Source organism: Melanerpes formicivorus, unplaced genomic scaffold (assembly GCF_026170545.1).
Source record: "Melanerpes formicivorus ecotype bairdi unplaced genomic scaffold, bMelFor1.0.p_v2 SCAF_70, whole genome shotgun sequence".
NCBI classification, from domain to species: domain Eukaryota; kingdom Metazoa; phylum Chordata; class Aves; order Piciformes; family Picidae; genus Melanerpes; species Melanerpes formicivorus.
Window position 1 is genome coordinate 229770 of NW_027142422.1, and position 20809 is coordinate 250578.

The window sequence follows — 20809 nt, forward strand, 5'->3', positions numbered from 1 at the left end:
TGGCCTCACCGGTACCCAGCAGCGGGGCATAATCACTTCAGCAGTCCTGCTGGCTACACTATTGCTGAATCAAACCAAGATGCTGTTGGCCTTCTTGGCCACCTGGGCACACTGCTGGCTTATGTTCAGCTGTCAACCAGCAGATCAGTATTCATTGTTTTGCACAGGAATTGTTTCCCTCTGCTTTGAGGGGATGACATAGAGTGACTGCAGAGAGCTAAGCTCACATGAAATGTATGTTGTCTCTTAGCTATTTGCTGGCGTCCTCAGCTGTGGAATGTTTTGTACAAATTGTTTGGTGTCCTGCTTCCACTGAAGTGCTGCTGCCCCTCTCACACTTGCCTTTAGAAATACAGGAAACTTGAACCCCTTGGGATCTGTTTAGGAGTTTGTGCTGCTCTTCTGCAACTATCTGCAGCATTTGGATTGTGTCTTACCAAAGATTAAGCTCTGAGCACCTGCGAGGGAAGCTTTGTGCAAATAGATGCAAAACGGAGGCTGAGCAAAGCTAGTAACTCAGTTATTCTCCATGTAAAACTCTGCTTCTCTCCTTTTTCAGCCATACTCTCAGAAGACAGAAATTCCAGTGAGTCTGCCTGGAAGAGCAAATTCTCTATATCTGCCCTAAACACTCCAGAGCCAGCAATGATGCATGAGCCTTTAGTTGGCAGCCAGAAGAGGAAAGCAAGGAAAACTAAGATCACACATCTTGTCCGAACGGCAGATGGCCGAGTCTCGCCAGCAGGAGGGACAGTGGGTAAGGAGATGAGGATTTTCTTTGCATGGGATGGTGGGGGAATGTTTGGAGTCACTTAGCAGGGATGTACTTTTTCAGCTGGGTTGGTTTCATACCTGCTTAGAAAGACCATTCTTTAAAACATGGCTCTCCATCAACCAGGAAATCAGCGAGTCTGTGGCCACCATTTTTTTGCTTGAAAGTCCAAATCTCTCTTGTCTCCCAGGACATTTCTATGGGAGGGACTGAGAGCTGATACAGAGAGAAATGGAAGGCAGCTCCCTTTCATGATTTCTTTCCAGTCCAGCAAAGAAATTGCACTGCACCTAGCTGCAGGACATAAAAAGTCATTCTGTAGCCTGAGAGTCAGTGCTGCAGCCCTCCCAGAATCTCTGTATCTGAAATGTACACAAAAATGTTATTGCTTGACCTAAAGATCAAACTCAGCTGAATCAAGGTCAGTCAGCTGCTTTATAAACCTTTGTACTGTGCTTCTGGCAACAGCTTGGCTCAGAGGAGGTTGCAGTAAAGATAAAGGTGCAGATTCTCTTAACATCAGGCAAGTCTGTATCTTGGTGGCCTGCTGGGAGTTCAAGAGCAAAATTTCCAAGCTTATCTTTCTTGTATTGCAGATGAGAAGCCAAAAGAGCTGCCACAAAGTACTCTTCAGAAGACATCAAGTGCAGAAACAGATTGCAACAGTGAATGCTCCAGAAGTGCAGAGACAGAAGAAAACCATAGTATTACATCAGATATGCCAGCAGTGTCTGCATTCTTCAGTTTAGCTGCTCTGGCAGAAGTAGCAGCCATGGAAAATGTGCACAGGTATGGTTTGCTTTTCCCCTTGCTGTCTAAGTGAATAATCTGCGTCTGCCACCTTGTTGAGAAGTCATGTTGCAGAGTGTTTAGTTTGGCCTGTGTTTCCTCTTCCACAGCTTTCTCTGAATGTCTGTTCTGTGCCACTTGCTTAGCAGTGTTTAGTCTTCACCTAAATGGCAGTGCAGCCTGGGGCAGTAGTCAGTAAAATGGTCCTCCTTGGTAAGCTGGCCTGCCAGTTTCTTGATATAAACAGGTTTCCTGAGGAACAGAAACTTCCCTAAGGAGGTCCTTGAGATCCTAGTGGTTGAGGCTTTCCAATTCTCAGATGCCATTCCTCAGATAACAGCTGTTGCATGCTCCTTTCCATTTTTCAGTGACCTAAGACTGGATAGAATGTTGTACCCCTTCAGCCCAAGCTTTGATGCTGAGGGTGGCTGAAGGAAGCTGTTATTTTGACTCTTGGCACTTTGCTGTGTAGGAGGCAAAGTGTCTGCAAAATGTCACGTGACAGAGCAGCTCTGGGGGATGGAAAGTCACATTAGGTTGGGCTAGTCCACTCACTTACTGAGTGGGCCATCCAGCTGCCCTAGGTGGGCCTGCTTTGGCAGGGGGGTTGGACTAGATGATCTCTAGATGTCCCTTCCAACCCCTAACATTCTGTGATCCCTCACAGGGGACTAGGAGAAGGTTCAGGTTACTTTGGGCTGTTGGATCAGTTCAGCATGGCCATAGAATGACAAAATCCTTCAAGTTGGAAGGGGGCCTCAAAGGTCATCTTGTCCAAGCCCTCTGCAGTGAGCAGGGACACCTCCAACTAGATCAGGTTGTCAGATACTGCATGTTAGACCTGTGATGGGAGGAAACCAATGAAAGCAAGTCCTCCTTGGCTTTTGATTATCCAGTGGTGGTGTCTGGTGCTGCAGGTTATTGGAGATGTTTACTGTTCATCTCGTGGTCCCCATCAGCCACGTCAGTCCTGTGTGTTCAGGCTGTGCTTCAAACACTGAAAGGCTTTTTAGAAGCCCACAGGCCTTACAGAAGGTCAGGTGAACCTAGCTCACTAAGTCCTCTTTGGAAAAGCTGTTGTCTTATTTAAGCCACATTGCTTGGGGTGAGAAGAGCTTTCACAGTGCAGTCAGCCTGACCTTTCTTTCCCATTTTGCAAAACAAATTAGTCTGCTATCAGGACAGCAAAAGGCTGAACTCATTTCTGTCACCTTTTGTGGTCAGAAGCCACAAAGTGAGACTTGGAGAAGTGCTGTGCTGAGCCCTGCTCTCACTAAGTCTTTGTGGTTTCATTGATTCCCATTAACACTGACCAGACTTGTGCAAGAGCAATAGGATTTGCTTTGCTGTGGGTTTTCCCTCTTTGTTCCTCTCAGAGTTCTTGTTCTCCTTATGTTCCTATTGAAGTGAGCTAATGTTTTGCATAGCCTTCTGCCTGGGACTTTCTTCTTCCCCTCCCACCTTTTGTCATCTCATCATGCAGCTAGAACAATGCAGCACCTTCCATGGTGCCTGAAAACACCAAACCAGCAAATGGCCAGCAGCAGCTGCCAATTCCAGCTTGCAACCATGCCCCTGGCCAGGGAAGCCCATGACAAGAGGGGAGCTCTCATCTCCAGTAGAAACTTAGACATGTCTCTGGCAGACTTGGCAAATGGAGGTCAAAACAAAAACCTCAATCTCATGGACTAGAAGCTCCTCTGTTTCATACTTGGTTGACTCTTTGCTATCTTTTGCAATTCATTTGTTGCAAATAGCTAGAGATGAGGTTTACTTGATGTGTTTCTTCAGTGGCTGACTGTAGCTACTAAATAATGTCAATAGCCTTGGGCTGTGGAAGCCAACCCCCTTTCTAACTGTTATTAGACCTTGTCTGGAAAGAGCAGCATGGTTTTCATGGGAAGGTTCCTGTTTAGCTTTATTTATCTTGTGCATGCCCCAGTTAAGTGCTGGCATCTTGAGCTGCATTTTGTGCCAAGGCCTCTTCACTGCACTCCAGTTGTGCAAAGCAGGTCAGTACCTTCATTTCTGCTGGGGTCTCTGCCTGGGCCAGAGTGAGGGAAAGGGGCCTTGGTGTAAATAAGAAGTGGGCCCCAGATTCTCATCACTGCAGATGACACATCCAGGAATAAAAATAGACTTGTGAGATTAGGTAACAGGAGGTGGCATGTTTTGTGTGTGTATTTTAAAGACAGGCTGCAGAGGAGCTCTCCCAAGTCCATCTGCCACAATGGTTGATTTCCAGCACTGAATTTTGCTGCATTTTATGGACTTGGTTTTTTTGTTGTTTTTTTTTTTAAATCCCTGTGCCAGGGGATCATTGTTAAATTAACACTGCTGTAGTAATGAAAGAGATGATGTGTTGGGCTGATGAAGTGTTAAGTCATGAAACTTGGAGGCATCCCAACGCGTGCATCTCTGCTGAGGAGTGCGTTTCCATACCGCTCGAAAGCCGGCTGCTGGCTTGCATGAACAGGACACGTGCATCCGTGCACTCACCTTCCTTTGCCAAACAGGGCCTCTGCTCTCTGCTTCCCAGGGCTGAAGCCACTCCCTCACAAAATGAGTAGCAGCACTGGTGCGCTCTGAACTCACTCTAGAGCCCTGCATTTTGGGTTGTGCCTTCAAAGACCGTGACATCTTGGTTTTGCCTGCCTGTCCGCTGCGTTGGAGATTGTCCTGAGGATATTGTCTTCCTTTAGCAGGAGTAACTCTGAAAAGACCTTGGGCATCTCTAGCAGCAGATGCTGTAATGCCAGGTGTTGAACCATATCACAGGCCAAGTCACATCCTTTCTGCTCTGATAAAAGTACCTCCCCTCCTCCAAGTAATCCTAGAATGATAGAATTGTTTTGGTTGGAACAGACCTCCCAGGTCATCGAGTCCAACAATCAACCCAACAGCACTATGGCCATTAAACCATCTCCCAAAGTGCCATGGACGTAGAGGAGGCTGGGGAAAGACCTCATTGCTCTCTACAGCTCCCTGAAAGGAGGTTGCAGTGAGGTGGGGTCAGTCTCTTCTCCCTAGTATCAGGTGATAGAACAAAAATGAAATGGCCTGAAATTACACCAGGGGAGGTATAGCTTGAAGATTAGGGAAACTTTCTTTGCTGCAAGAGTGGTCAGGCATTGAAACAGGCTGCACAGGGAAGTGGTGGAATCACCATCCCTGGAGGTGTTCAAGAAGGGTGTGGACATGGCACTTTGGGACATGGTTTAATGGCCATGGTGGTGTTAGGTTGAAAGTTGGACTTGATGAGCTGGGAGGTCTGTTCCAACCAAAACAACTGTGTTGTTCTATGATCCTTCAACAGCTCCAAGGACAGTGACCCCCTGGGCAACTATGCCAATGCCTGACCACTCTTTCAGTAGGGAAATTTTCCTGGTATCTAAGGATGGATGATATCTGATACCAAATACTCCATATCTAACACCCGATATCTAGTATCCAATATCTAACACCCAGTATCTAATATCCAATATCTAACATCCAATATCTAATATCCAATACCTAACATCCAATATCTACTATCCAGTATCTATCACCCAGTATCTAATATCCAATATCTAACATCCAATATCTAATATCCAATATCTAACAGCCAATATCTAATATCCAACACCCAGTATCCAGTATCCAATATCTAACACCCAGTATCTAATATCCAATATCTAACATCCAATATCTAATATCCAATATCTAACACCCAATATCTAATATCCAATACCTAACATCCAATATCTAACACCCAATATCTAATATCCAATATCTAACACCCAGTATCTAATATCCAATATCTAACACCCAGTATCTAACACCCCATATCTAACACCCCATACCTAATATCCATTATCTAACATCCATTATCTAACATCCAATATCTAATATCCAATATCTAACACCCAATATCTAACACCCCATATCTAACACCCAATATCTAACACCCAATATCTAGTATTCAATATCTAACACCCAGTATCTAATATCCAATATCTAACAGCCAATATCTAATATCCAATGTCTAACACCCAATATCTAGTCTCTAATGGCAGGTGATATCTAATATCCAATGTCTACTGATGGGTGGCTTTTCTTCTCTTCTTTTGCAGAAGTCAGAGGGCCACACCTCTCCCACACGATGGACAGCCAAATGAAATGTCTCAGGCTCCAGTGCTTATTTCCTGCGCTGACCAGTGAAGCTCCACTTTATTGTAAAACATTGTGCTTTACCTAATCTCCTAGCCTTGTCTTTACCAAGGGAAGCTAGTCAGTCCATGGGATGGAAACTATAGACTGCAAGCAAGTGCTTATTGCTCTGAGTGGCCCAGAATTCACTGGAAGCCAGACCTTAGCAACTTGGGCCAGGTCCTCAAATCGGGAACCCAGTATGTAGGAGGGTGATATTAATTATCTTTTAATGAACAGAAGTGGAATGATCCTAGAGCTTGCTTTCTATTGAAGGCTTTTTAAACAGTTTGGATAGGTGGTTGGTGTGATTAAAAACAACAACAACAACAACAACAACAGGCTGCCTTTACTGTTAGCTCACACAGCATCTCTTGTACCAACCAGAGAGTATGGCAACTAGTTTCATGTAATACCTAGTTACTCTTAAGTGAAAGTTTAAAAACCAACAGCAACACAAAAGAAAGAAAGAAAAGAAACAACAACAAACAACAACAAAAAGAATGAAAACACTGACGCACTGCACTAGTTATTATTAGATATTCTTAGTCCTTTTTGGTTTTGTACATGAAGATTTAAGTTCTAAGAGGGTTTATATTAATAGGTGATGCCTACCTTTATATTGTAGAATGACTTTAAAAAGCAAAAAAAAACAAAAACAACAAAAAAACCATGAAAACAAAAAGCTCTGTTCCAGAGAACTGAAGGCAGGCCCTGGACAGATGTACCATTGTTAGGGGGGTGTGGGCAGCCACGTGGTCCAGATGTTCTGCACTTTGATATTTGCCACCGGCGTGGTAGAGTTTACTGGGAAAAGGAGGAGGAAAAAAAACCAGAAAAGAGATTTCTTGCCAGGCTCTGTTTGGGTTGGGTTCTCTCTTTTGGGTTGGTTTGTTTTCATTTGGGTTTATTAGGATTATTTGTTTTTTTTTCCTTCTTTATTTTTTTACTGTAGCTCTTTCCAATAACCAGGATGTTGTGCATTTAGGGAGGAGAAAGAGAAAGAGAAAGAGAAAAAAAAAAAAGACCCAAACAAGCAAGAGGAGTGGTGTGTGGACAAGCAGATGCTGCAGATAATTGACTTTTGTCTTTCATGCCTTGAAGGGTTCCTTGATGTTTCGTGGGTGGCTCCCTGAGCGACTCGGTGAAACTTTTCCTGTAAAACACAGTACCGCAAAGGAGTTTTTCAGAAGTGACCTTAGTATTATTTCAGCGTTCTGGAGAAACCCTAAACCCGTGACCTTGGACATACATGCACACCAGTACACATCCTTTTTCCGTGCTACAGACGCTGGCACTGTTGTAGCTAACTATGCACAGTCCACAGCAGAGCCTGCCTCAAGGGCCAGTGAGAGTTTGTGTTGGTAAAGTTGTACACAGACAAACTACAACCGAAGAGAGTAACGCCTGACCGAATTCAGGCTTCCACACAGACCCATCTGCCAGTTTGTCTTTGCTTCTGTTGAATTTTTTTGTTGTGTTGTGCTCTCACAAAGACATCCCAGGAGCAGGCCGAGTGTATCACTTGGCCTCGTACCTTTTGCTGACTTAACACTATTGCATAACCGAGCATTGATTCCTACCAATAGATGCAAAGCGACCGCTTAGTAATTGATCTAAAGCTACAAATCCAACAGGGTACTTCTTCTATAGCACAAGATGTTTCCCTACTCTCTGCATTGTAGCACAACAAGTTAACCAAATTGGACTCCAGCAATAATTTTCTATTAAGTCTTCGTCACACCGGCTGAACTTTTGATAGTATTAGCTTGAGTTTGAAGTTCTTTGAATTAAGTCTTTAAATGATGCGAGTTTACATCATTCTATCAGGCATTCTTATTTATACTTGATGAACTGATGAGGTGTTGGGGGGTTATTTTGTAACTAATTTGATGTAATAGCCATATGGACAGTAAGTCTCTTAACTTGCTCGCTGAGTTTTTAGCCTTTCATCCTCGTAGTTAAGCGACAGGCTTTGGTTCGGGGTCAGGAAACAAGCGGGCACCACACCACACCGCTCGGAACACAGGCTTGGGAGGTTTGGCAGCAGGGCAGCGGGCTGGGGAAGTGTCACTGGAGCAGCACCCTGGAAGGATGCATGTGCTGGAAGAAGGGAGCAGCAACACAAGAACAACAGAGTTCACGAGTCAGTGGAAAGGCTTTTTTGTTAAAGAATTCAGGTGAATATATATATGAATATATATGAATATATATCAATATATATCTAGCAGTATATATATCAATATATATGAATATATATCAATATATAATATATGCCCCTAGAATGCCATTGCAGCCTATGGCAGTATTTTTAATAGGATTTTATTAAAGTTTTATAAGTTATTTTAACAAGAGACAGGAAGAAACTTCACCAACTGCTGGGTGCCAGCAAGGTGGCTGTTGGAGTTTTGGACCACTTTATGAATTAGCTGAAATCCAAATATGGTTCCAGTGCAGGCCGTTCACCTTGACAATGGTACTAACTTATTTCTCCTTAGAAGCCTTTAGAGTAGATCTATTTTTGTCAAGAGCACCCCGCCCTTCCTCGACTGAGGCGTCAATGTTGTTCCTGGAGATATTTCTGTATATTAATGGTACCTTTTTTAAAGAAGAGTAAACAGAAAAACAAATTACTTTTTTCTATATGGATTAATATCTTTACTTGATCTGCTTTTCCTTGACTTTCCCTTAGAAGAGGGGGTAGGGGTTTGGGGTCAGTTTACTGGATATGACTGTTTTCAGATACTTATTAAACCTTTTTGTAGATATGCTTAATTTTTAAGCGATTAGGCACTGAGAGTAGCAGAAATCCTGCAAAGCTTTATAGTTCACTAGGCATTTGCCTTTGTTGGTTCTCTGAGTGATGTCTTGATTTCAGTAGCTAGACACATTTTATTCTGTTGCCCTGAATCTACTAGGAAAGGGGGGGGGGGGGGTGTGTATCAGTATTTTCAGGTAACAAAGTCTGTTAGCACAACGACAACGACGACGACAACAAATCCAGACCAATATCTTACTGTATTTGGGGGGGTGGGGTGGGTTGGGGTTTGATTTTTGGTTTCCTTCCTTGTTTCAATTTTATTCATTTCAGCTGCTTTTGGGGGGGAAAAAAAAAACACAAAGAAAAGAAAAGAAAACAAACAAAACAAACCTAACCAAACCAAACCAAACCAAACAAAATGAAACGAAATGAAACTAATCGAAACGAAACGAAACGACTCTTGCTATTGTGTGTCCTTCAGCATACCAGCAAAAACACTGTTACCTGTTAACACATTGTCCACAGAATGCCTCTAGAGAAGAAATTGTTGCACCTTATGTATATCTTCAAAGCAAACCAAAATATGATGCTTCTCTGCTTTGTTTTACTCTGAATATGTTGTATCATACTTCGACCGAACCCGTTTTAACGTAGCTGAAGCTCTGGGTATTTATGCATTTCACCTTTATTTTCTGGATCTCAACCTGTGTATAAATCTTTCTTTAAAAAAGAAAAAAAAAAAAAGCAAAAAAAAAGCAAAGCATTGACCCTAGTTGTCCTCTGTGACTTCTCCATGGGAGGGGGGGGAATCTTGCCTCAAGTGTGACCTGCAGTGCTGTCCCAGTTTTCCTCGGCTTCTATTTACCTTCTGGGGATTTCAGGCGTAGTTTGGAGGCGTACAAAACGCGCCTCGCTGTAGCCCGAGCTGCAGGGTCTAAGCAGCTAGGAGAAAATTACTGTAATGTCCTCTGGATTGTTCTAGTACTGTATGCAAGTGTGGGCAGAGTGTTCTGCAGAGCATTTGAGATGCAGATTCTTAACCCCGCGGTAGGTTATTTCTCAGAGTTTAGACCAAATCGATCCAAGCGCTGTGACCTCGAGAGGTCTAAAAGGTCAGCCTGAAAATGATTCTGTCCTCCTATGAGTCTAAAAAGCATCTATGGAGATCACTTAATGCTCTGCTTCTGGCAGTAACTACCCCTTGAATGTGCTGTGATTTCAGAAATAGAATCTATTTATTTAAGGTGACTGAATGCTCTTTTTATACTAATACAGTATCCCAAAGTCATGAGTAAGAGACTTCTTGGTAGTTTGAGTTTCTATTTTGTAGCACTGGTGCATGACTTTTTGAAGTTCAAGTGGTGAGTGCTGTTGGAAAGGGGCACAGGAGTGAGGGGCTGGTAGAGAAGCGTGTGAACTTGTGGTGGTGAAATTCCAGCTTTGGTCTTGGCCTCTTGGTGTGAAAGCTGCCTTTCTAGCACCGGGCTGAAGATCACTCTGCAGTTTGTGTCAGGTAGAAACCCAAAAAGAGTTGTGACTCACCTCAGAAGGAGGCAATGCCTTGTAGTTTGGAGGCTGTCTTTGAGAGGGAGATCTTGTTTGAATTTCCACTGCCTTGTTTAGCTGCTGTATGGAACAGACAGAGGGCAGGTGTTGGAACAGGCTGAAGGCAGCCGTTGTGGACGTGGAGACAGCTAAGAGGGGATGAAAGGAAAGGTGGCCTTTGTTCTCAGCATGGCAAAGTTAGGGCAGCAAAGAGGAGTTAGAAGAAAAGATGTATATATGTGTGTGTGTGTGTGTGTGTGTGTGTGCCTGGGTGTGTACATTTGGCAAGGAAAATGTAGGCAAAGCAAAAAGCCCGTGGGTCTCCAGGAGACTCTGGTGTATGTTGACCCTCTTGAGTGCACTCCCTTGGTTTTTTGAATGCTCAGTCTAATATGGCTACCTCTCCTCCAAGACTACTTTCATTCAATTCCATTTGCTTTCAGGCTTGCTGGTGTCCCTTTTTCAGCCATGGGTGCCATTGGTGTATCTCTGTGTGCTTTACCTTCAAAGGGCAGGGTTCACGTGGTGCAGTCAGCACAGAGGCTGAGCAGTGAGTGGTGGCCAAACTGTGTTGCTGGGGCATTTTTTTTCAGGTCTGCCACGGTCATCTGGGTTGCAGGACGTGGGTCTGCTGGCTGTGGTTGGTTCAGTGAGATCAGGCTTTGTAAAGAGCAGAAAATGCAGTGCTCCTGAGGTGGTGGACTTAAGGTGTTGCCAGAGTCGATGCAGCACAGCCAAATGCTGCTCCTGAAACTTACCCTGGAGTTGATGTTTGCAATCCTGACTTTGCAAAGAAGCAGAGCTCTGCAGCTTGTGTGCTGGACCCCATACCTTACCCATGGTTTGTTTGCTGTGCTTTGGCAGGCTGTAGAAGCTCCTAGGTGTCTCTGCCATGGTTTTTGATACTTGCGGCGTTCTCCTTACCTTGTACGTGTGGTGGAACTGTCACCTGCGGCTGCCAGGCTGCTGAGGCCCTTCAGAACACTGTGTGCTGTGAAGGAGTGCGTTTGGGCTGTGAAGGGGTCACTTGCCTCCCCCCCTGAAGTCCCCAGTGAAAAGGCACAGCGAAGTTCATGCTCTCACCTGAGAACTATTCTGGTCATTTCTAGACTCAGTGTTTTCTACTGAACCAAGAGCTTTGGAGAGGTTTATGAGACAGGTGTGTGTTTTACATTCCCCACTAATGCTGCTAAGGCAGCAGCCTCGCAGGACTTGCCGTGAGATCTCCACACCTAAGCTGAAACCCATCCTTGGGGAAGGGGCAGCCTTGACATTTGCACTGTGCCAGTGTCTCTGTTATGGAGCCACTGCACTCTTGGGCTTGCATGATGTTCCTGGGGCAGGTACATCTTTGTCACCTAGGGCCTTCAGTGATGTGGACCAGCTGCAAACAGCTAACCATTTATTGAGCTCTTCCCAAGAATTCTCTTGGAGTTCCTGGGCCTTGACTGTTAGCATTTACCAGCAGACTCACACTGCACTCTTCTGGGGAAATACACCTGTGCAGGGCAACTACCCAGGTCTAATCCACTCTTTTCAACCCCTACTGCTTATTTTCTCCCCCAGCACTGCTACAGTTGAATCAGTGGTTGGGGCTCAGAGGAAAGGAGCAGGCAGGGACGTGTGTGTGCAAAGGCAGCACAGGCACTGGACGGCGGTGACTCGCAGGGACTTGTGTGCACAGAAGTGTTCCCATCTTAGGTCATAAACCAAGGTGACACTTCTCAGAGGATAGTTTTCCAACTCTTTTGCTAGATTTCAGCCTCTTTCCTTCATTTTGCACTGAGAAAAAAGACCCAGATCCTGCTGAGCTGGATGCTGCAAAGCCCTCCTTTCTCAGCAGCCCTTGCTTTTCACTACTGGTATAGCTGTTGACAGTTGCAGCATAACTTACTTTCTGTGATCTTTCTTCCTTGAGCCTAATCCTTCCACTTTTGTCCTCACACATCATTCCACTGAAGTGTGACCCAGTGTTTAGCTTGGTTCTCTCCAAAGCTTGGTGTAAACATGCCTTACAGTAGTTTAGCTCGGTCAATGGTCTAACAGAGCTACTGCCTTCTTAGATGTGTGTAGTCAAAGTAAGCACATTGATAGAATGTCATGCTTTTCCCCCCCAAAACCCCTCTAATCTGATCTTTTTAAGTGAGTGCACATGTTCAGCCATGTGTCTAACATGCTACAAGTACATTAAACTGTGATAATGCAACTGAATAAAGTATTTAATAAAAGATTTGAACTATTTGACAAGGACCTTCCAACAGATTTCTTTATTTGGGGTCTCTGGCGTGTGCCTGGAGTCAGCTTCCCATTTAAAGCTCCTGACTGCAAATGAATTGCTGTTCAGAAGGACCTTCTCTGCCACTCCACCTGCTTCCCTCCTCCCAGATGAACGTTGGCTTCACCGTGTGGCTGAGCTAGCAGCCTTTGCAGCCTTGCTTTTGAGCTGCAGGATGGATTGTTGGGGGGGTTATGTTTTGACACTCACAGGAGAAACAAGCTCGTTTTACACCTGAAAATGAAGATGCCAAAGCCCAGAGGTAGATCCTCAGAGCTGTAAATTCCTGTCAGATCATCCACTCAACTCCTACACAATGGCTGTAAAGAGACCACCTGTTTTGCAGAGAACTTCCACCCTTTCAGTCCCTGCCTGCCCCTGGCTGCAGTGGGAGCTTTCTTTTTGGTTTTAAATTTCCATTTACCTTTAAAACTTTCAGAGCCTGGTTAGCACAGTTGGATGTGGTGGGAAAGATCCACAGACCTGTGCCAGTATCCCCAGAACTCAATGGATGGCATAAAACTGGAGATGGTGGAAGAGAGAGAACCAGGTCTCAGTGCAGTTAGGCTGTAGAAGAAAAGTCAGCCCTCTTCTCCTGAGCTTTCCAGGTATCCACTTTGGGTTTTGTCTTCTTTGCACCCTTGGGAAGCTTGTTCATAGGCTGCACAAGTGCAAGAGAAGTCCTCTCACCTGAAGAAGCCCTTGCTATGCTTTTAGTCTTGGGACACTAAGAGTACTTACTTAGAAACTCTTTCAGCAGTCAGTAGCATCATCAATGTTGAACATGAGGGTCCTCACTGCTTTGGAAACTTCTTTAAACCAGTCTCTCTTCTGTCCATATAGTTTACCCTCCTGAGGCTTGAAAAGCAGGCAGTTGGGGATCTTGGCTTCTCCTGCCCTTCAATGCCAGAAGCCTCCTTGATTGCAATGTATTTTTCTGAACACAGAAGACTTCATGAAGCCAGCAGACAGACACTGGCTGTTCACACAAGAGGGGAACTGCTGTCTCTGAGTCAGAAGTAGCAGAAGGGAAGCCTTTAGGTTCTTTAACCATTCACTCAGGGAAGAAGCAAAGTGCACAGCCTTGCACTGCCTTTACTGGGTATGCATCAGGATGTCTGGAAAGAAACACCAGGAATGGAGAAGTTCTGAGTTAAAGGCCATGCAGAGGTCACGAGTGGGGAAGGGGAAGCAGAGCTCAGAGGACAAAGATGGAAGAAATCTTAGGAAGTGTGTGTTCTCTCAACATGGTAGGGCCAGTCAGGGACATTGAAGACACTATTTATCACCAAATTACCTTAGCCCAGTCATTTTCACTCCTCCAACTGCCACCCTTCCTCATCTGCTCCCTTCTGTTCTTCCAACACAAGACACTGAATTCAGCTAACTCTTGGTGCATCGAGGTCTGGCTTGTAACTGATGTTGCTTCTTGCAGCTGCATGGCATTGAACTGACACTTTCTTGTCAGGTAAGAGAAGTTTCCACTGATGCTTTCAGAAGGACGTGGGGTGGAAAGGCATCCCCCTCAAGTGCCAGCTTAGGTGCTGCAGTGTTAGCCCTTCCATACCATTGTTTGGGTCCTTTTTGTTGTTCATCCCAGATTTTTCATGGGCAGCAAACCCTGCTTTCAAACAGACCTTTTTCCCCCACACACACAACATGACAGCACAAAGTATACTTGAGCAGCCCCTAACCATGCTTGTGAAGCATCTGATTCCTCAGTAGGACACTAGCACTCTGTAAGCAGCAGCATGATGCATTCCTCTAGCTTGCCTCAAAGTTCTGGTTTGCTTTGTTTCCAGAAATAAAAGCTGTGAGGGATCACACCTACCACCTATCCAGTGTCAGCTTCTTCTGGGGGACTGTCCTTGGCACAGCAGCAGTAAGGAATTGAGCTGTGACAGAGTTGTATTTCAAGTGTACTCTAGATTTCAGCCAGGCTTCATGGGGGGCTCTCTGACAGGAGGAGAGGAGGTCAGGCAGATCTTCAGGAGAAGATGCAGTTCAATCCACAGGAGGAAAAAAACAGGTCAGATCTTCAGGACAGGATAAGGTCCAAGAGAAAACTTTACACCTTCAGTAGAAGCAAGCTAGTGCAAGGCAGAGCTGTCCCAACCCCAGCTGGAACTCCATTTGGAAATCCAACCTCCATAAAGTGATAGGAAAGGTTTATTCTGTGCAGAGAGCAGCACTTCAGCCAAGCCATGAAAGAGGAGCTGGTTGAAACAGACCCAAAAATCAAGCCAGAACAGCAGGCTCAGCACCAAAGTGGGATTTTCTCAATGTAAGCACCTAATACTTTAATCCACTCTCCCTTTTGCTTGTTGCTGTTGGTCCCTTAGTGTTTGGTTTGGAGCAGTAGCATCAAGAATGTCAGGTTCATTGATGACAGTTTGCACACTAGGAGAAGACCATCAGACAACATCCACTTTAAGGGAGATAACTGAGCTCTCAGCAGACATCCTTCTGATCCAAAAGGAGTGTTTGGAGTGCACCTTACAGTGACATGTAAGGTCCACTGAAGGCTTCTCAGCCATGGCAGAGCGTCAGGCTCCAGTCAGATCAACCTGAGCATCACTTCTCTTGCTCCCAAGGTGTGTGTGGCTTGGTTCCCTTAACACCTGGTGACCATCTAGAGTTAAGATCTCATCTCAGGTTTTCCTAGTGTGAAAATATCTAGATTGCTGTGTCTTCATGAGGGAGATTCTTAGCACTGTGTTGCTGCTGGAGTTCTTGAGACTCAGCAGGCTGCTGCCAGGAGTTTCAAGGTCTGGTGTCTCAGACATCAACCTCAGAACGTTTACCATAATGGGAGGGCTGTTCTCAGTGCTGCCCTCTTAACCACTGGGGGTTACTGAAGCATCTTGCAGTCTTTCAGGAGTTACAGAGAATTGGGAAATCAGTCCCAGTCTGTCAGAAGTGAAAGGGTTTGGTGTTGGTGTCCATTGGTGGTGGCTTTTGTCATGCCACTGAATCTTTCTGCAGGGCTTGTCCTGAGCTGTTCACGTTACAGTGAACCTGGGATCCTGCATTAGTGGCTTTTCGGCTTGCAACGCTCATGACTTGGATCAGAACACTTGCAGCATGCCACTGCCATCAGCACAGGTCAGGCTGATGTCATTTGGAGCAAAGTCATTGCTTGTCTCAGCAGTCAGACTGTTCCTTGTGACATTCTGGAATGTCCCACCTGGTGTGGCCCACTGGTTTGGGCAAAGCCTCCCTGTTCACAGAAGTGAACCTTTCTGGGACTCCCAGTCGAGGTGGCTGTCGTGAAGCAGGGCTCTGGCAGAGGGAGGCTCTTCCACCACGAGAGCCCTTCAGGGGAGCAAAGTGCCTCTTTGTCCATGCAGCTAGGGTCATGTCTTGCCCACAGCTGCTCAGATGCATTCTTGTAAAACAAGGGGAAGCAAACTCAGCTGAGAATTCAATGGTAAGCTTGGACCTCCATCAACTTCCAGGTTTCAGTGGGTGGTAGCTTGAGAGTGAGGCAAGAAATGTGTCCTCAGCCAGAGCAGCTATGGAAATTGTGGCAGAGATTGACAGGCTGCAGCAGCAAAGCTGGGGCTCCTTTTGTTGCTGAGGGCAATGTTTGCTAATGGAAGTGAGGTGGCAGGGAAATTGCCATCCCAGCAGATGGACTACTGCCTTGTCTTCAAGAGGTTCCAATTTGAAGAGCGAGGTCTGCCAGGGAAAGAAAAGAAAAGTGGGGGGTAGGAAGAAATTAAGCCATTGCAGTTCTAGTCTGTGGCCTGCCATGGATGCTGTGTTTTGCTTCAGTGATGGTTTTTCAGTCTGAGCTGCTTGAGGTGTGATGGAGTTCCAAGTAGCTGGCGCCTGGCAGAAGTGCTGCTAACAAAGTGCTGCTTCCCTGCATGCACACAATAAATAGTACCAAGCACTCATCAGCTGAAGCAATGCTTAAAATACTCCTCCTGCTCAAGAAAATCTGTTGAGCTTGGCTGGCACAAAGTGTGGTTTTACCCCAGGATGCAATGGAGGGACAGCTTGGCCACAGTGGATAATAGTTCCAAACCATCTTTCCTTTTTTATCTGTAGGAGAGAGTTAATTCAGCTCTGAGGTCTTCCTCAGTGAAGGTAACTACTGGATTGTGGTGCAGGAATCCACACCAGCAAGGGAATCCCTTAGGGCTGAAGAGCTGCTAGAGGGTGCTGTGTGGAAGTGCTAGATCTGGTGAGACCTGGGACGTGGAAGATGGTTGATTGCAGGCCTGGGACAGGCTGTTGGCAGGTATCTGATTGTGCTGGGTGGCATGAAAGGAAAATGGTGTAAACATCATTTAAATGAATGAATTTAAACCCCATTTGATTCTCTGAGTCCAGCATGTTGTCATCAGCACCAAGTGCTCTTGCCAGAGTTTGGGAGGAGGCTTCATTGCAGGGCTTCCATGCTGGTTCTCTGCAACTCAACCTTTTTGACTTAGCCCTGCCCCAAAGATGGTCCTGGGTGCCTAGGTCAGCTGCAGATGGAGGAGAGTGAGTCTTGATACCATCCTGTTGTCCATGGCCAGGTGCAGCAGCCCCACTGTAGATGTGAAGCACTGAAGGGGTAACCAGTGGTTCTCAGCATCCTCCAGGACTGCCTCATGGGCTGTGCCCAGTGCAGTTTCTGGCTGCTTTGGAGGACAGGGAATGGGGCAGTGCTGGCACTCTCCTGGGCAAGCCACTTGGGCATTCTCTGCTGTGCTCAAGGGAAAGGCACTTGGCCTTGGGGCACCAACAGCTTTGCTTGGGCTGTGCTCTGGGGACAGCAGAAACAGAGGATGCTCATAAAAAGGGAAGCAGACTGTTGGTTGCACCCAGCCACGGCTGAGCCGTGCGGTCCTCTGTGGCTTGTGTGTGAAAACCACCTGGGATGCACACTGCTGCCACCAGGCCTGACAGCTGCATAGCACAGCCTGCTTTGGGCACTTGGAGCCTTACTAGTGAGTGAACATAGATCTATAATTGTACCTTGGTCATCAGGTTAGCTGGAAAACCAACCATTCCCAGATGGTCTGCAGGGCTGGGCCCTTAGTTCAGCATTTTCCAGCAGGCGTTTGACATAAACAGCTGGTGAGAGTTGCACTCAGGTGCCTCATGTCTGAGGAGCATGGAAACCCCAGCAGAGGTACAAAGCCATTCTTTGCTTCCCCTGTTCACAGACTTCCTTAACCTGCAGCTGGCTAAAACAGAGCCTAGAGAGAAAGAAATGCTAGCTGCAGGTAGGTGTGTGCTGTTCCAGCCGGGCAGGGCGAGTCTGGCGTTGCCAGCCAAGGGCTGCCAGCAGGGCTTTCAAAAGCATCTTTGTTTAATAATCAACTACAAAGATTCCCCTTCCAACAGTGGCAATGTGGGGGATTTTTAGGACCCTTCAGGAAGCCAACAGCTTATGGAGGAAAGTTCCACACTGTATTGGGAGGAGAGTCTTAGCTTCACAGTTCACTGGGGACAGCTTCATGGTTTGTTGAGAGTGGATTCACAGTTCACAGAGTCACAGTTTCCTGAGAAGAGAAGAGTAGATGTTCTGAAATGCTTAGCTCTGGGCAGCACAGATTGGATGCTCCAAGCATAGATTTTTTTCCATGGGTCTTTCCTGAAACATTCCATAGATTTTTTCTCTGCAGCACTCCATAGATTTTCCTGAAGAGCTTCCCAGTCCTCCAAGTCCTCTGCAAGATGAGTGATTTTGTTCCTGCTTTTGACTGCTAGGGTCACAAACACAGGCAGCTGGACAGCCTCCCAAATGACTAAATAAACAGAGGGCAGCTCCTCATGTTTTGGGTGCCCCAGGCCTGGATGGGAGCTCCTTGGCTGTGCTTGTGGGGGAGGTGGTGGCATGTCTGGAATGTGCAGCTGCCTGCAGCATCAACCCCCCATCCCATGAATCTTCAGCTGCTGGAAATCCATTGCCACCAAGGTGGAAGCTGGTTAGAAGCAAGCCTACTGGTTGGGCTTTGTCAGTGTTGCCAGATCTGCTGTCCAGCTTGGCTGTACCTGACTGGGACAGGTCAGTCTCTGCTTTCCCCTTGCTGGGAGCTGGGCTTCTCAAGCTTTACTTACAGCTTTTTCACCTCTCCTCTCCTCTCTTTTCTCAACCATCTCAAAACTGGTTGGGCATCAGTAGCAAAACCTCCCTCTGATTTTGCAGTGGGTGGGCCATGTCCTGAACCATCCTCAGCTACCACACAAGTGCAGAGCCCACAGACAGTCACTTGGGGGTGGCTTTGTTGGTTAATTAGTGGCACTTTTGGCAGTGATCTTCCCCAGCTGGAGCTGTGCATCTAGTGCAGCCTCTGCAGAAAGAAGGATCCTTTGGTGAAGAGGGTAGAGCAGCAGAGCTTGGCTCCCTGGGCCCTTCTTGCAGCCCAGCTCCCTGCTGGAAAGCTGAACCAAGCAGCAGTGTCAGGAACCCAGCAGCAGTGTCAGGAGTCCAGCAGCAGTGTCAGGAACCCAGCAGCAGTGTCAGGAACCCAGCAGCAGTGTCAGGAACCCAGCAGCAGCGTCAGGAACCCAGCAGCAGTGTCAGGAACCCAGCAGCAGCATCAGGAACCCAGCAGCAGTGTGAGGAACCCAGCAGCAGTGTCAGGAGTCCAGCAGCAGTGTCAGGAATCCAGCAGCAGTGTCAGGAGTCCAGCAGCAGTGTCAGGAGTCCAGCAGCAGTGTCAGGAATCCAGCAGCAGTGTCAGGAGTCCAGCAGCAGTGTCAGGAATCCAGCAGCAGTGTCAGGAACCCAGCAGCAGTGTCAGGAACCCAGCAGCAGTGTCAGGAGTCCAGCAGCAGTGTCAGGAACCCAGCAGCAGTGTCAGGAACCCAGCAGCAGTGTCAGGAACCCAGCAGCAGTGTCAGGAGTCCAGCAGCAGTGTCAGGAACCCAGCAGCAGTGTCAGGAACCCAGCAGCAGCGTCAGGAACCCAGCAGCAGCATCAGGAACCCAGCAGCAGTGTGAGGAACCCAGCAGCAGTGTCAGGAGTCCAGCAGCAGTGTCAGGAATCCAGCAGCAGTGTCAGGAATCCAGCAGCAGTGTCAGGAACCCAGCAGCAGTGTCAGGAACCCAGCAGCAGTGTCAGGAATCATCCAGCAGGCTTTGCAATCCTTTGTTTATTGAGCTTAGTTACAGCAGATTCACAGCTGGTGGAGAGTAGACTCTCACTTGATTCCGGGAAGGTACACAGTTTGTTGGGGATAGATTCACAATTGATTGGGAATAGATTCATGATTGGGAATAGATTAACAATTGATTGGGAATAGATAAACAATATATTGGGAGTAGATTTACATTTTATTGGGAATAGATTAACGATTGGGGATAGATTCACAGTTTATTAGGAATGGATTAACAATTTATTGGGAATAGATTAACAATTTATTGGGAAGAGATTAGCAATTTATTGGGGATAGATAATTTATTGGGGATAGATTCACAGTTTATTGGGAATAGATTAACAATTGATTGGGAAGAGATTCATAGTTTATTGGGAATAGATTATCAATTGATTGGGAATAGATTCACAGTTTATTGGGAATAGAATCACAATTTATTGGGAATGGATTAACAATTTATTGGGAATAGATTAACAATTTATTGGGGATAGATTAACAATTTATTGGGGATTCACAGTTTATTGGGAATAGAATCACAATTGATTGGGAATAGATTAACAATTGATTGGGAATAGATTCACAATTTATTGGGAGTAGATTCACAGTTTATTGGGAATGGATTAACAATGTATTGGGGATAGATTCACAGTTTCTTGAGGACAGATTCACAACTTATTGAGTTCTCAGTTTATTGGGAATACATTCACAGCTTATTGAGAATAGATTTGCAGTTTATTGGGAATAGATTAGCCATTCAGAATGAGTCTTCAGTTTATTGGGAATAGATTCACAGTTTCTTGGGAACAGATTCAGAGTTTGTTGAGCATCACAGTTTATTGAGACCTAAGTCCTCAGTTTGTTGGGGCTAGATTTGCAGCTCATTTGGAATAGATTGACTACTGAGACTAAATCCTCAGTTTATTGGGAACAGATTCCTGTTTTGCTGAGAACAGCCTCAGTTTATTGAGGATAAGCTTCTCAGTTGATTGAGAACTTGGTCACAATTTGTTGGGAGTAGATCACAGTTTATTGGGAAGAGAGTCACAATTTACTGAGCATAGACTGAGGAGGCTCTGACCTGGGTCATTATTTTAGTGCACAGCTTGTTCCAGCAAGTAATGCACCTCTGAACCAGGTCATTCTTGGGGCTGCTTGTAGCAGATTCTAGAAGCCAGAGGCTTGTTGGATGCCCAACCTGTGCAAGAGCCAGCAGAGGATGTTTAAGAGAGGCAGTAATTCTGAGTGTGGGATCTCTTCCAACCTGGTCTGGTCTGGTCTGGTCTATTTCTATTCCTGTTCTATTCTATTCTATTCTATTCTATTCTATTCTATTCTATTCTATTCTATTCTATTCTATTCTATTCTATTCTATTCTATTC

At 45.9% G+C, this 20809-nt stretch overlaps 1 protein-coding gene across 12 annotated transcripts in view; it reads left to right on the forward strand.

The window, feature by feature from the left end:
* The window catches only part of BBX (BBX high mobility group box domain containing), a 127622-nt gene extending 115200 nt beyond the window's left edge, over nt 1-12422 (forward strand). For 10 of the 12 annotated variants that reach the window (XM_068163049.1, XM_068163051.1, XM_068163048.1 and 7 more), the window contains 3 exons: nt 560-757; nt 1369-1561; nt 5674-12422. In XM_068163049.1, the coding sequence (XP_068019150.1) occupies nt 560-757; nt 1369-1561; nt 5674-5761 (479 nt within the window). In that variant the 3' untranslated portion in view covers nt 5762-12422. The remainder of the gene's footprint in view (nt 1-559; nt 758-1368; nt 1562-5673) is intronic. The other 2 variants (XM_068163044.1, XM_068163045.1) reach the window with 1 other exon arrangement.
* The last annotated feature ends 8387 nt before the right edge of the window (nt 12423-20809 follow it).